Here is a 13,652-nt window from a genome sequence, read left to right on the forward strand (position 1 = left end):
TGTTTATATTTACTTTGCTTTGCAATGTCGCATGACGGAGACTGGAACAGAGATGTTACTGAGAGGCTTATTGAGTTATATAGACAGGCACCTTGCCTATGGAAAGTAAAAAGTTCGGTTTACAAAGACAGAATCTCAAGACTTCAAGCATTAGAAAAAAAGTGAACAAATGAAGAAATCAGATGCATCTATGAACATCGAAAAAATTCGTAAAAAAATTCACACCTTGCGAAATCAATTTATATCAGAGATGAAAAGAAAGAAAGATACCCTGAAATCTGGAGCAGGTGCCGAGGATTCATTTACACCGCGGTTGTGGTTAGGTTTTGCGTTTCATAACTGCTATTAGGTATATAGATAGCCGAAAACTTTTGAATTCAAACCATCTTTTTCGGCTTCAATCCAAAATCTTCAAGTTACTCGTTGGCACGATCCATCTCCAAAGGCAAACAAGTAACTGAAATGTCGCGCGCGGCAGAGTGGTAGCACTGCGATAGTCGTGAGTCTTGATCCCAGCACATGCGCGTAGTCTGAACGCTCACGCCAGTTTTGAGGCCCAGCCATGTGGCTTATTGGTCTCAGTCCAGTCTTGATCCTTCCGAATCAGTCCCGTAGTGTAAACGGGCCTTAAGAAGTGATTGTATGGGGTAAAATTCTGTGGAGTAGGACCTGTTGAAAATTGACTATTTGATTCAGCAGGCTGTGGAGTGAGGTAGGTGTTGCTTAAAGTTGGTTTGGGGAGATGACTCAGTTACGTACAGCTTCTTGGGTGTGAGCTGAGTTTAGTTATTGCATTATAGGGTAGGCATTGGCGCCAGGGCTTGTTTACGAGCTAAATTTGTGGTGTAGGGCTGCGCTCCCGTGTGGTTGAGCCAGGGAAGTCTGCCGAAGACCACCACTGCCTTGGATGTAATGGACTATCATGACTCCTGCTCTCCGGAACGTAGCCTTCAACACTTCTGGGCAATCATATAAGCAGCCGAAAGGGGTCGCCTGCCGAAGACCACCACTGCCCTGGATGTAATGGACTATCACGACTCCTGCCCTCCGGAACGTAGCCTTCAACACTTCTGGAAAATCATATAGGCAGCCAAAAGCCACCAGACAGAACGAATCAATTGAATTAGACCAATCAGCCCTCAGGAGAAACAGCCGGCGATCGAACGGCCTAGCATCGTCCGCCGCACCGCGAAAAAATTCTACATCACTCGGACGTAGCGCGCCGGAGCCTTGCAGCGAATGTGATATCCGCCACCAAGCCGTCCGTATCTAGGCAGTGCGTCGAACCAGCCCTCGGTCGAACGCCCGCAATTCACGGCTGATTGGTGGATGTCCGGAAAGATCCAAGGCGTTCGATTCAGGGCTTATTGGTGTACAAAATTTGTGGTGCACGGCTGCGCTCCCGTTGAGCCGTGTGCGGGCATTCGCTGCGGGCGTCAGCGACGACCAAGCTGTGTCAGAGTTTGTCAGCCTCTGAACGTGCGTAAAGGGACCATAAGAACGACTTCCGATTATTACTGGCGCATTTTGAATCTATTCTTCGATTTCGTCACATCTCGCTTGAAAAATATGAATTGAGAGCAGCGTCAGAGAACAAAGTTGGAAGTGAAGAAATGATGAAGTTGCAGATAGTAGTGGTAAATGAGGAGTTGATGCAGTAAAGGAAAAGAAGAAAAAGAGCGATGTTCCTCCACCTGCATTGGTCAAATGAGGAAACGATTCTAAGAAAATTTTTGTGAAGGGGGAAGGCGCTCCAATGAGAAATCTGCCCTGTATTATACCAATGCAATTGTGAGCAAATTTATGACCAAGCTTAACGCTTAATCAAAAATATGATGAAAGAACCAACCCACAGCTTCTCTATTTCTGTTCCAGGCAATGTAACAAGCCAGTGTCGAAGTTTCTTAGAAGCCTTATCGAACTGAAATCTGGCGAGCAGGAGCTACCAGACAAAGTCGCAGCGATGGAAAGCAGGTAATCTATTCGGGTAGTAAGATAAAAGAAATAACGAGCAACGCGTCTGAATGCAGCCACTTCAGGTGGATAACAAAATGCCAGTATTAACCGAGCCTCATCACACTGGGCAACAGAGAAGAGCGGCGTGCCACAAGGAAACGTCCTCGGCGTTAGGCCAAAACCGGGCATATTCTTCAACGCCCTTGATGAAGCTACATCAACGCATCACATCATTTCCATCAAGTGTCGATTTCAAACCAAAATTGATTTTATTACCAACTAAAATCTTCCATATCCGTTGCAAGGAGACCGTTCAAGCCGCACCTCGCTTCAGTCACCCTCGTTGTGAATATCACTTAAATGCAAATTATCTGCGTCTGAATATAAATCATCTTCAGTCGTTTTTACTGTCTCGACTCCTACAACTTTACAAGAAAAGACAAATGAAAGAAATTAAAACAGGTTTTCATTTTTTTCACTTCCCAGCATTTCTTGCAAGTACATATTTTAGATAAAGTAGGATGGCAAGCAAGGGACCATACATAACATGCCCGAACAACTCCTAACCTCGCGGCAGATTCGTCCAGAGAGCGCTATTGTAGCACCTCTGCAGAATGAGAACTCTCAATTTCATCGGGGGTATAGAGTGTAAAGATTGAACTGATAATGCGGGAAAAAAGGTTTTCAAGACACTCAGAGGCTAGGGAGAGGCTGGAGTAAGGTGTGAGGCAAGTTTATTGTTTACAGGTACAGAGCTGGGGATGAACTGACAAGGAGTAAAACGGGTATGACAAAGTTAACACAAGAATGAATTGTTTCTTAGGAGGTCTGATTCAAGAAGTCAGGCGGGATGTTGCTACATGAGTAATGTGCAGCGGAAATTCTATCGGGAGAGGTGAAATTTGAATTTAAAATTAAAATTGTCGTATATGTATTGAAATTTTGATTAAGAAAATTTTAATTCTTTAAATATTCAGATCGGGAATTGAACGTGCGTTAAATGTATAAAATGGATTTGTAAGTTTCATTAATCAGAAATAATTACTTCATTATGATACGTTATGGCAGTATTCGGGATAACACAATTCTCAAATCTCTGGCATATCATCTATATCTGAGCAACTCGCACTTCGTTTGATAGAACGGTGAAAATAATAAAGTATGGTCAATTTCATATTCCGCATGAACGTCTTATTTATAGAGGTCATATTGAGAGTTTCGGTCTTAAAAGCTTGTGACGGTTCGACAGAGCATTAATTTTTACTCATCATGTACACAGGACTACATGAGACAATAAATATGGAAGTATGATCATTTACTGGATGCACTAGTTCATGGGTATCCTCCAACACAAACTCGGTTGCATGAATTTGTATCGTTCAACTCTTCTGCGGAAGAATATTATTCAGATTCTTCATGAATTCCTAAGCTATCAGATAAAATTTCATCAATTAAGACATCTATCAATAAAATGAAATTTCTGAGAATGATTTCACTAACTATCAGGTAAGAGAATTTAATGCCAGCTGCGTCCAACAAGCGTTTCATTTCCGTTATCCTTGAATAACGCGATGCTTCCATCACAGACGATTTATCAGGCGATCATTATTTATCATTCATTTATCATCAACAGACGAGGTGCCGCACTCGTCTGTTGTTCTCATCAGACCTGCTGACCGAGTCATCCCATGCTCGGAGATCTTGCTTTTTCATTGATATTTCTGTTTTAGTAGAGAATACGTCCATTAGTTAAAACAGCTCCCTGTTTGATGGTACTATCAATTGAAATGGCTCGGATAGGAAAACTTTTTTTTTCTCCTGCAACTTGGTCCATATATTTGCCCCAGAGTCTATGACAATTTCAACTCTCTGAAGCAGATCGATTAGAGATCTTGCAGCACTTAATTTTAAAAATGCACGGAGTTTCGTGGCTCCAGCCTTCTGATGAGACAAGTACGGCACCTCGGGTTCTCAAGGTAAAAAAAAAGGCGACTGGGTTTGGTCTAGCAAGTGATTAATGCGTATTTGAACGACATTTTATCAATATTTTGGGATGTTTGTTTTTTTGCTGTTGTACCACTTTTTATTTCATAAATATTTGGTGAATTTGAGATGAAAAAGAAGCAGAACGTGTGCACATGGCCGCCGCAATTCTGGCGTAGTGACCTGTGGTTGATTGAGTGGTACCTCGAAATAAACTCAGAATTCTGCCGTTGTTGCGGTCATGCTGCGATTAATCGAATTCTCTCTATATGCACTAAATTATTGGAACAGTGTAAAATAATCTAGTTCGTAATGCCGATTAATATATTTTTGTAGCAAATCAAATACTGTTCATAATCAATTTACTGGGGAGCTTGAATAGTCCAGTGAACTGGATATTGTTGTTAATGAAGCCTGGATGGTGATTAGTGCGACGCAGACGACACGTTGGGACAAAAGTGGTGAACATGCGTCGTTGCGGATGCGTAGTTACGGGCTAGGCTTGGTAGTCAGGGTTGAAGAACGTATTGACATTGATTGGTAATGTTAATGATAGCCTATTGCTATTGATATGAAATAATCGATAAAAATTTTAATAAATGAGAGACATATTTGTTTGATTAACTTTTAGCGCAGCTATTTAAGTGCTACAACGTCTTCCGGGCCACGGAGTGAAATCAATGTCGTCACATCGGGAAGTTGCTACGCTAGAGTAGGTGATCTTTGTAAGGTGATAATGTGCCAGCGCGAAATTTTGGGCAAAGGGCGGGGTTTAGGTGGCCGATGAAAGGTATGCGGTCGTCTAGAGCTAATTGGCTACGGCAGATCGCTAGCAGTTCTTTTTCCTCACTTCTCGTTGAGAGATGCCTACGTACAAGTATCCTCGTGCGGTGACAGCTAAGTAATATACTACATCTGTGTCCCCGCATTCTGTTCACAACGCCTTAATCGGAACTGTTTTCGGTTTTGTACTCCATAAAGAGCATGCGCGTTTTACACTATTTTTTTTGGTGGCACATGTATATCCACAACTAGGAGTCTTATCAAGAAATGCTGGGCATGCCTATCAGTGGGAAAATAAGTTCTCCCTCTGTTTGTGGGAGATTATTTATTTAATAATGACAATATTGTTTGTTAATGCCACAGACTGTAATTAAATAAATGGAAAATTAAATTAATTGCATACTTTATTAATTAAATATTTAATCGTAATTATATGCTGAAAAATTCCGAGTGTCATCTCATCTGTGATTAGAGTAGAAGTGAAGCTACTTAGTGAAGAAATCCTATAGGAACCGCAGCCAAGCCTCGAGGCTCTCACTATGCCTCTTACGGCTACGTCAATGTCTTCTTCTCTAGGCGAACTTCTGCCACTTTTCCACATTCTAACATTTCCAAAAGTCATCGCTACTACGACATCAAGCAAGCAAGGAATCGTCTAGTTAGTATCATGACGATTTCTTGGCAAATCTTGTATTTTACTTTAGATTTTTGAATCGAGTCTGGCAGCGTAAATCATCAAACTTTCCAACGTTTCGAAATAACTTTTTTCGAGCTTCTGAGAGACAATCATCACATATAATACTAAGAGAAAGGAAATAATTAGGTATAAATTTCATCGTGTAATACGTATTATGTAATGCCCAACTGACAATGAAAAGTACGAAAGCCGGAAAGTCCCTAGATTTATACAAATTCAGGAATACAGCGAATCAACATTTAGGTATTAGCCGATATCGTATCATCATTTGGACAGTACTTCGCTTGACAATGCCCGCTTAATCGCCATAATTAATCACATATTCGTTAACGCTTCTATAATCTACTTACACCAAACAAGTCCAGTACATAAGTCCAGAACTAAGCCTATAATAAAAAAGGTTTCACCCTCAACACTCCTTACAATGAACTGCAGTGGAGCCCTTAGCTGGGGGTGTCGCATATGAGCAATATAATAATAATAATAATGTGATATATAATAATGCATAATATGAGCAACACCAGACGTAAGATAGCATCGTTATATTGAAAATAATGAAGGATGAACGCTCGCCCAGATCAAGTCAGCTGATTCAAAAATTCAAAATTTTCGATGCATGTTCCTTCCTTATTTTATTATATCATTAATTTCATTCAATCGCGCTGCGTCACAGAAATCTTACAGAATTTATTCCCAGGAGACCTGCATTAATTCAGTTCTTTTTAGCGCATTTTCTCATTTATGGAAAAAATGCACTATTGTGCTCGCCATGTCCGTCCGTCTGTCCGTCCGTCTGTGACCTCAAGTTTTCGTCGACGAGAAAATGCGCTCTCTGTCACTCACTGCAGTGAGTACTGAGTTATATTTTTTTATCTATCTCCACCAAGCCATCAGGCTCAATTCGTATAGCAATCAACATTTTCTCTTGGTCGACTTTGTACTCGGATCATATCAGCTTTTTGGTTCCCAAATTCTAAATTATTTTAATTTATTGATAATCGATTGTATACTAAAAATTATAATTCAGGAATTTCCTTCTTCAGCAGGACAAACGAGGACCTTAGGCAGGATTTTCTATCAAAAGCAGAACAAAGGAGGCTAACAAACAGGATCATAAGCAGGATCTCCTATCATAAGCAGAACAAAGCTGTATCATAAGCAGGATCTCCTATCATAAGCAGAACAAAGCTGTATCATAAGCAGGACCTCCTATCAAAAGCAGAACAAAGCAGGATCTTAAGCAAGATCTTCAATCAAAGAAGAAGAAGGTAGGATCATTAGCAGGATCTACCATAAGCAGAACAAAGCTGTATCGTAAGCAGGATTTCTTATCATAAGCAGAATAAAGTTGGATCACAAGAAGGATCTATTATTATAAGCAGGTTTTTCACCAGCAACCAGCATTTTTTTCATACTCCTTTCCGTGCGTAAGCCTGCTAATGGGCAGAGTGGATTAAGGGATTATATTTTAAAAGCCAAAGGTACAAATCCCCTTCATGGGAATTAACCAGCGAGCTAATGAGAAGTAAGCAACCAATACAATCGCTCTACGCCGTATTTAAAACAGCCCAACAGCTTTATCCCATGCCGTCTAACCTCACGATTTTCGGTAAGAAACTCCCCACGCCACAGCGCTGTTGGTGCACAGCCAGCACTGCAGCCCGTCCGTTCGTCGCAGCTGTTATTCCCCCAGCATAACTCTACCTCTACGCTTACCCCGTCTCCCCGCCTTTTTGCACCGACTGTCGGACGCCTTTTCATAGTTTCTGCTCACTTGACTGCATTACGCTATGAAAAGAGGATCTATACAAGTTGTAACCTAACCTAACCTAATTCGGTCAAGCATTAAATGTCTGCGAGAAAAGCCTCCAGTTAGCCATGTGATAATGGTGGAGAGTCGGGGTAAGTGTGGGGGGAAGAAGATGCTGGGGGATAGTAAGGCAGGGAAACAGTGACGAGGGGTTAACGTCTTGCGGAGTAAGTAAGGTGGTGACGCATTACCGTTTGGTACAGTTCACATTTGCGACAATGCAGTGTGGTCAGCGGACACTTAGGATAACAGCATGTGTAAGAAGTGATGGTATGGGTTATAAAGCATTGGAGAACAACGTATTGACCGTTAAATATGTGGAGTAGCAGCTTGTGTGCTGAAACAGTGTTGGTTTAAAGTTCGTGTGATGAGACAGGTCAATTGACTACAGCTGCTTAGGTGCCAGGATGACAATAGGTCAATAGCTATAGCTTTTAGATGGTTGATGTTGGCTCCAGGGCTGATTTGAGCGTTAATTTGCTGGTCTACGGCTGTACATCCTGTACCTGTTCACTAACGCCGGGTGCGCAGCCGTAGACCAGCAAATTAATGCTCAAAACCAACACTGCTTCAGCACACAAGCTGCTACTCCACATAGTTAACGGTCAATAAGTTGTTCTCCAATGCTCTATAAGTATAACCCATACCATCACTTTTACACATGCTGTTATCCTAAGTGTCCGCTGACCACACTGCATTGTCGCAAATGTGAACTGTACCAAACGGTAATGCGTCATCACCTTACTTACTCCGCAAGACGTTAACCCCGCGTCACTGTTTCCCTGCCTTACTGTCCCCCAGCATCTTCTTCCCCCCACACTTACCCCGACTCTCCACCATTATCGCATGACTAACTGGAGGCTTTTCTCGCAGACCTTTGATGCTTATCCGAATTAGGTTAGGTTAAGTTAGGTAAGGTTAGTTTACAACTCCTATAGATCCTCTTTTCTAACGCCACAGGCTGCTGCGGAGTTAGACGAGGAGGATAGAAACCGCTGACTTGGCTGACTTGGACTTGCGGTGGGTTCCTCTGCCTGGCCAACGTTGCCTGGGGTGGAAATCAGAAATGACAGGCAGGAAGAAAATTGTGCTAAACTTTTCGGGGATATTGTTTTAAATGAAGTTGGCCATAGAGATAATATATTATGTACAGGTTATATAAAGAAATCTGTCGTGTGGCCCAAGTGGGCTGAGGACTGGTAAGATAATAGCATTTCTGTAAATCATTATTGATAACAAATTGCTAGTCTCACATTATAGGAACCGAAATACGACTGCCAAGAAGTAGCTATTTTTGCTAAATGATTCCATAGTCATGATTTATGTTCAAATTGCGTGCCTAGTAATATAGTGTCGCATTACCTTGTCCCACCACAAGTCGAGCATGAAATACGAATAAATTTTACATCTACAATAAAATAGGATGAATTGTAAGATACTTTTAGCCATGAACATTTTTTCAGAATTTTGGATATTGAAGGAGCAAATCGCAGCGTATCATCATTTTTTCATAAGCTTCAAAAAATTTAGAAAAACGTCCATTATGGTTTCAAATAATGGTGACTGTGTTAAATTTTATGCGTAATAAAAGGAGATGGCTTCAACATACTACAATATGATCAAGATACTTATATAAATTTAAGAGATATTGATTCATCAGTTTTTTTAAATAAAATGCAGAAAGAGCCCCAATGTTGTTGTTTTAGCAATCAACGACTCTTATTTAATTCACATTTTAATTTTCGACATTGGCAAGGGGTGATGATAAGTATGGGCTTAAAAAGATTAATAAATAATATTTCACGATTATCAAACATTTATTAACATTCTTCGTGTCGATACGATAGATCACTACAGGGAATTAAGGCGCATTTCTGCAATCAATAAGTAAATGTACTTCGCTTCTATCACATTTCCCGTTTATCCATTTATGTCCCGTAAAACACATTACGAACACGGAAAGGGAGAGGACCACGGATGTCACGCCAAGTTATTGCACTTTACTTCGCATTTGCGGCTTGCTGCATCCAACTTCGCTTTGAATTCTGGTAGCTCTGAAATTCCCACAGGTTTCGATTTAAGACGACTGAGAATTTCCTCGTACTTGCGTCTCTTGTTCTCATCCTTTTCTGTGACTGAACCGTCCCAGGCCTGGAGGTCTTGTTCAATAGTCTTTTTCTGGTCCTGCAGCGAATCTTTCCACTTTTTCAAATCAGTATTCAGGTTCATGAGTTCATCAATCCAACTCAACATGTCATTAACTGGTTCAAGTTTGCCGCTAATCTTAGTCCGTACTACGGCTCTAGCGTCAACAGCTTCAACTCCCTGAAGCAAGTCTTCCACCAACTCTACTGCGTGTTTGGCGTGTGTCGTCTTGAAGCACCTGAAGCACACGAGTTCCATGCAGTCAACACACAGGTAATCCAGCGTTTTCTGATGCTGAGGGCACGACCTCCCTGCCTGGGATCTCGAAGCCCGTTGAGGTTTGTTCTCAGAGGGAATCAACGCATAAACAACTGACATATCATCTACAGGTTGGAATGTTACTTTCTTGCATTTAGGGCACTTTGTGGTGGACCCGAAATCATTTGGTAAGCTCGAGATGCATAAGAAGCAAAACATGTGGCCGCATGCCAGGCAGAGCGGCTTGTGGTTGCCCGAGTCGTATTCTTCGAAACAAACTTCACACTCCATCGTTGCTGGGGCCGTGTTGAGATTCCTAGACGAAAGTGAAATTGTGATGTTTTATCAACGTTTAGATTCACTTCAGCGAGAGACTCTAAAATAAATTCATTGATTCACCATCTGCTGGAAAATCTGCGTGTGAACGATATTTTATATGAGGCCAGTATGCAAGAAATTGTTGCTCACACAGACTGGCAATGGCTGCATTCCGACCAACTGGGACGACTGAAATAGCCCATCATTGCCCAATACCAGCATAATTTTCATACTTCTCTCCGTGCGCAAGCATGCTGCAGAGCAAATTAGCCAACATGATTACTTGCTGAAAGCCACAGGGACCAAACCCCTTCATGGATGTAAACCAGCGAGCCAATGAGCTGCAAGCCGCCAAAACAATGGTCGTAACCCACACGCTAAACCCCAAAATATTTCTATTCCATGCAGCCTAGCCCCTTCCCCACCTTCGATAAAGAACGCCCTGCGACACAGTGCTAAAGTGGCTAAACCCACAGTGCTTCTAAACCACCACGCTTACCCCCTGCTCCCCCTCCTTTCGGTACCAGCTTGCGGAAGAATTCTAACCAAACCTAACCTAACCTAACCCTTTCGCGGAAAGGAGGAGAGAAGGGCGTAAGTGTGGAGGAAGATGATGCTGGTGAGCGTCAGGGCAGGGCTTACGCCTGCGAAGTGGGTAAGGTGATGCGACAGTCCGGTACGGGGCCGTTCCCATTTACGGCAGTCTGGTGCGGTCTGCGGACCCTGTGGCTTACGGCATTTGTAAGAAGTGATGGTATGGGCTTAAATCATTGGTGTAGGAGCTATTGGGCGTAATCCGTTTGGAGTAACAGCTTCTGGGCTGAGGCATTGCTTGTTTCAAGCTGGTGTGGCGAGATGAGGCAAGTAAGAACAGCTGCATAGGATTTAGGCTGACTATTTCTATTGCATGTAGAGGGTCTGTATTGGCTCTTGGGCTGATTTAAGAGTCAAATTTTTGGGCTACGGCAGCGCTCCCGACCAACTTAGGTATCCATGCAACCAATGAATATTGACGATATAGAAATAAATTTTGATATGTAGCAAATTCAATTACATTCATTATTCATTTAGTCACGAGTTTATCCAGTGAATTGGATATCGTTGCCAGTGAGACGTAGTGAAAAGTGTGACGTGGACGATATGTCGGCATAAAAGCGAACATGCGTCGTTGCTGATGCGTAGTTACGGGCTCAGACTTGGTAACCGAACGTGCGGTCATTGAAATCTAACGTTATTGGTAGCCTTATCACTGTAAAATATTTAGACATAATTTAAATAAAACGAGCTATACATTTGTTTATTACCATCGAGATGGTAATTGTGTTACTTAAGTAAGGTAGCGGAGCGCCTCGGTATGAGGACTACAAATACATGTATAAATCTTCATTGGTAAGTACACTGCCAGAAACGAGCGACACAGCGGAGCTGTGGCCTGAATCATCTGCCTGGCGTAAAGTGATCCTACTTGGTGAAGAAATAACATAGGAACCAGCCAAGCCTCGAGGCTGTCACAAACACACAATGCCTCTTAAGGCTACTTCAATGGCTCCTTATCTAGGCGAACTTCTGCCGCTTTTTCCACATTCTAACGTTTCCACAAGTCATCGGTGCTACGACATCAAGCAAGGAATCGTCTAGTATCTTGACGATTTCTTGGCAAATCTTGTATTTTACTTTAGCTTTTTGAATCGTGTTTGGCAGCGTATATCATCAAACGGCCCAGTGGGGGCGAAATAACTTTTTTCGAGCTTCTGGGAGACAAGCATCAAATAAAATACCAAGAGAAAGGAAAGAAATAAAAATGAATTTCATCATGTGATACGTATTGAGCATTACTCAACTGACGGTGAACATTACGAAAACCCGAATAGATATGTGCATATGTCCCTAGATTCGTACAAACGCACGAGTACTGCAACTCAATACTGGGTCATGCCGAAACCGTTACATAATTTGGACAGTGTTTCGATTGACAATGCCCGATTAATCGCCATTATTTATCACGTATTCCTTAACGCTTTCATAATCTACTTACACCAAACAAGTCCCGTACATAAGTCCAGTGAACTATAAGCCTATAATCAAAAACCTTTCGCCCCAAAACTCCTTACAATGTACTGCAGTGGAGCCCTTAGCTGTGGGATGTCACTGTCATTTGAGCAATACACGTCTCATCTATGATAGCATCGTTATCAAATCTTGACGTAAGATTGCATCGTTATCTTAACGTTATATAGAGAATAGTTAAGGATGAACGCTGGCCCTGGCGAAATCACCTGATTGATAAATAAAAATTTTTCGACGCCATGTTCCATTCTAATATTATTATATCATTAATTTCATTCAATCACGCCGCGTCACATAAATCTTACAGAATATGTTCCCATGAGACCTGCATTAATTCAGTTCATTATTTTATCTCTCTCCTCCTCATCTTCAGGCACAATTCGTGTAGCAATCAACATTTTCTCCTGGTCGACGTGGTATTCGTATTATATCAGCTAATCCTACATATTATTTTATATCAGCTCATGCTAATTTTTCTCGTTCAGTAGTTCATCCTAATTCTTCTCTTAAATAACATTATCCAGAGTCTTTTCCTGTACCAGCGTATCCTTTAATTTTAATCAAACTATGTGATGCCCTGGAACGTCCCTGGAAGCCATCTGATTTCTGAACGCCAATTTATTTGCCGATTAAAATCAGAGCTTTTGTGGGACGTTAGTTAATAAACTCGCACTTCTGAGACGATCCTTGAGCGATAGCAACAGATTGTCTACTGACGGTGGATGCATCTTAGCGTGAGCTCAAGAGGGGACCGAATGCTATAGATTGGTTAACCCTATGATGAAGCTCAGAGGTTGTGGCCATTTGTAGCTCTGGCCAGTTTACATTCTGGAAAACTGGCTTGGCTTCATATCTAATCTCACCCAAATAATATAACCCTACTTGTATTTCAACTGCATTCAAACTTGATATGATTACCAATTTATTTTAACATTTAATTTAAGGTGACAATTTTTTAGAATGCAGCTGCTGGTGCTAGGTTTACAAATTAATTTGCTTAGGAATTGCCTGAAATGGAAACCACAGTATACGGCTTGCTCTAATCTTTAAGACATTTATTAGGCGCAAGCAATTCTTTTAAGTCAGCTGGTATTTTTGTGGCAGGATGGACTGCACGAAACGTTTTAGCTCGTCAGTTTATCTGTGCTACCTGACTACAATATAATTGTGGCCAGGTGAAGCTCCTGCTCCCGATTCAGAGGACTTCCATCGGGCAGCAGCTCGGGCCAATTCACTATTCGCAAGATTTTGGTGTTTTCCTCAAAACAGTTACGATTTAATAAACTCAATATTTTTTAGAGGTTTCTTTATTTTATCATTTAGGTGAAACTGAATCATTTCTTCCACTGACATGGGAGGGCGCGCTAAAAATTTGTACAATTGATCCCTCGATCGTACGAGGATGAGTGAGAGGAGTAGGCTGGTGCGAACGAGGGCTAGAAAGGTTTAATGAAACGAACAATACAATATTAATAACGTATATAAATATATAGAAGCGATAATAACATATAGAAAAACATATAAAAATCAGTTATATACGAATATGACCCAACAGCCCCCCAATGTGCGATAAAAATATCAACAACTGCAGTGCAATAAATGGAACGCAGCAATAACAGATAAAATAACTTTTCT

At 41.5% G+C, this 13,652-nt stretch overlaps 1 protein-coding gene across 1 annotated transcript; it reads right to left on the reverse strand.

Moving 5' to 3' along the window:
- Window positions 1–9,209: 9,209 nt before the first annotated feature.
- Window positions 9,210–9,923, reverse strand: LOC108673155 (E3 ubiquitin-protein ligase TRIM38-like). The gene has a single exon (XM_018160942.1). The coding sequence runs from the start codon at window positions 9,921–9,923 to the stop codon at window positions 9,210–9,212; it is 714 nt and encodes a 237-aa protein (XP_018016431.1).
- Window positions 9,924–13,652: the final 3,729 nt, after the last annotated feature.

This window comes from Hyalella azteca, unplaced genomic scaffold, assembly GCF_000764305.2.
Source record: "Hyalella azteca isolate HAZT.00-mixed unplaced genomic scaffold, Hazt_2.0.2 contig15125, whole genome shotgun sequence".
Classification (NCBI taxonomy): Eukaryota; Metazoa; Arthropoda; class Malacostraca; order Amphipoda; family Hyalellidae; genus Hyalella; species Hyalella azteca.

Bases quoted from the DNA above. Each gene is read 5' to 3' on its own strand.
- LOC108673155 (XM_018160942.1), bottom strand. From the start codon at position 9,923: ATGGAGTGTGAAGTTTGTTTCGAAGAATACGACTCGGGCAACCACAAG.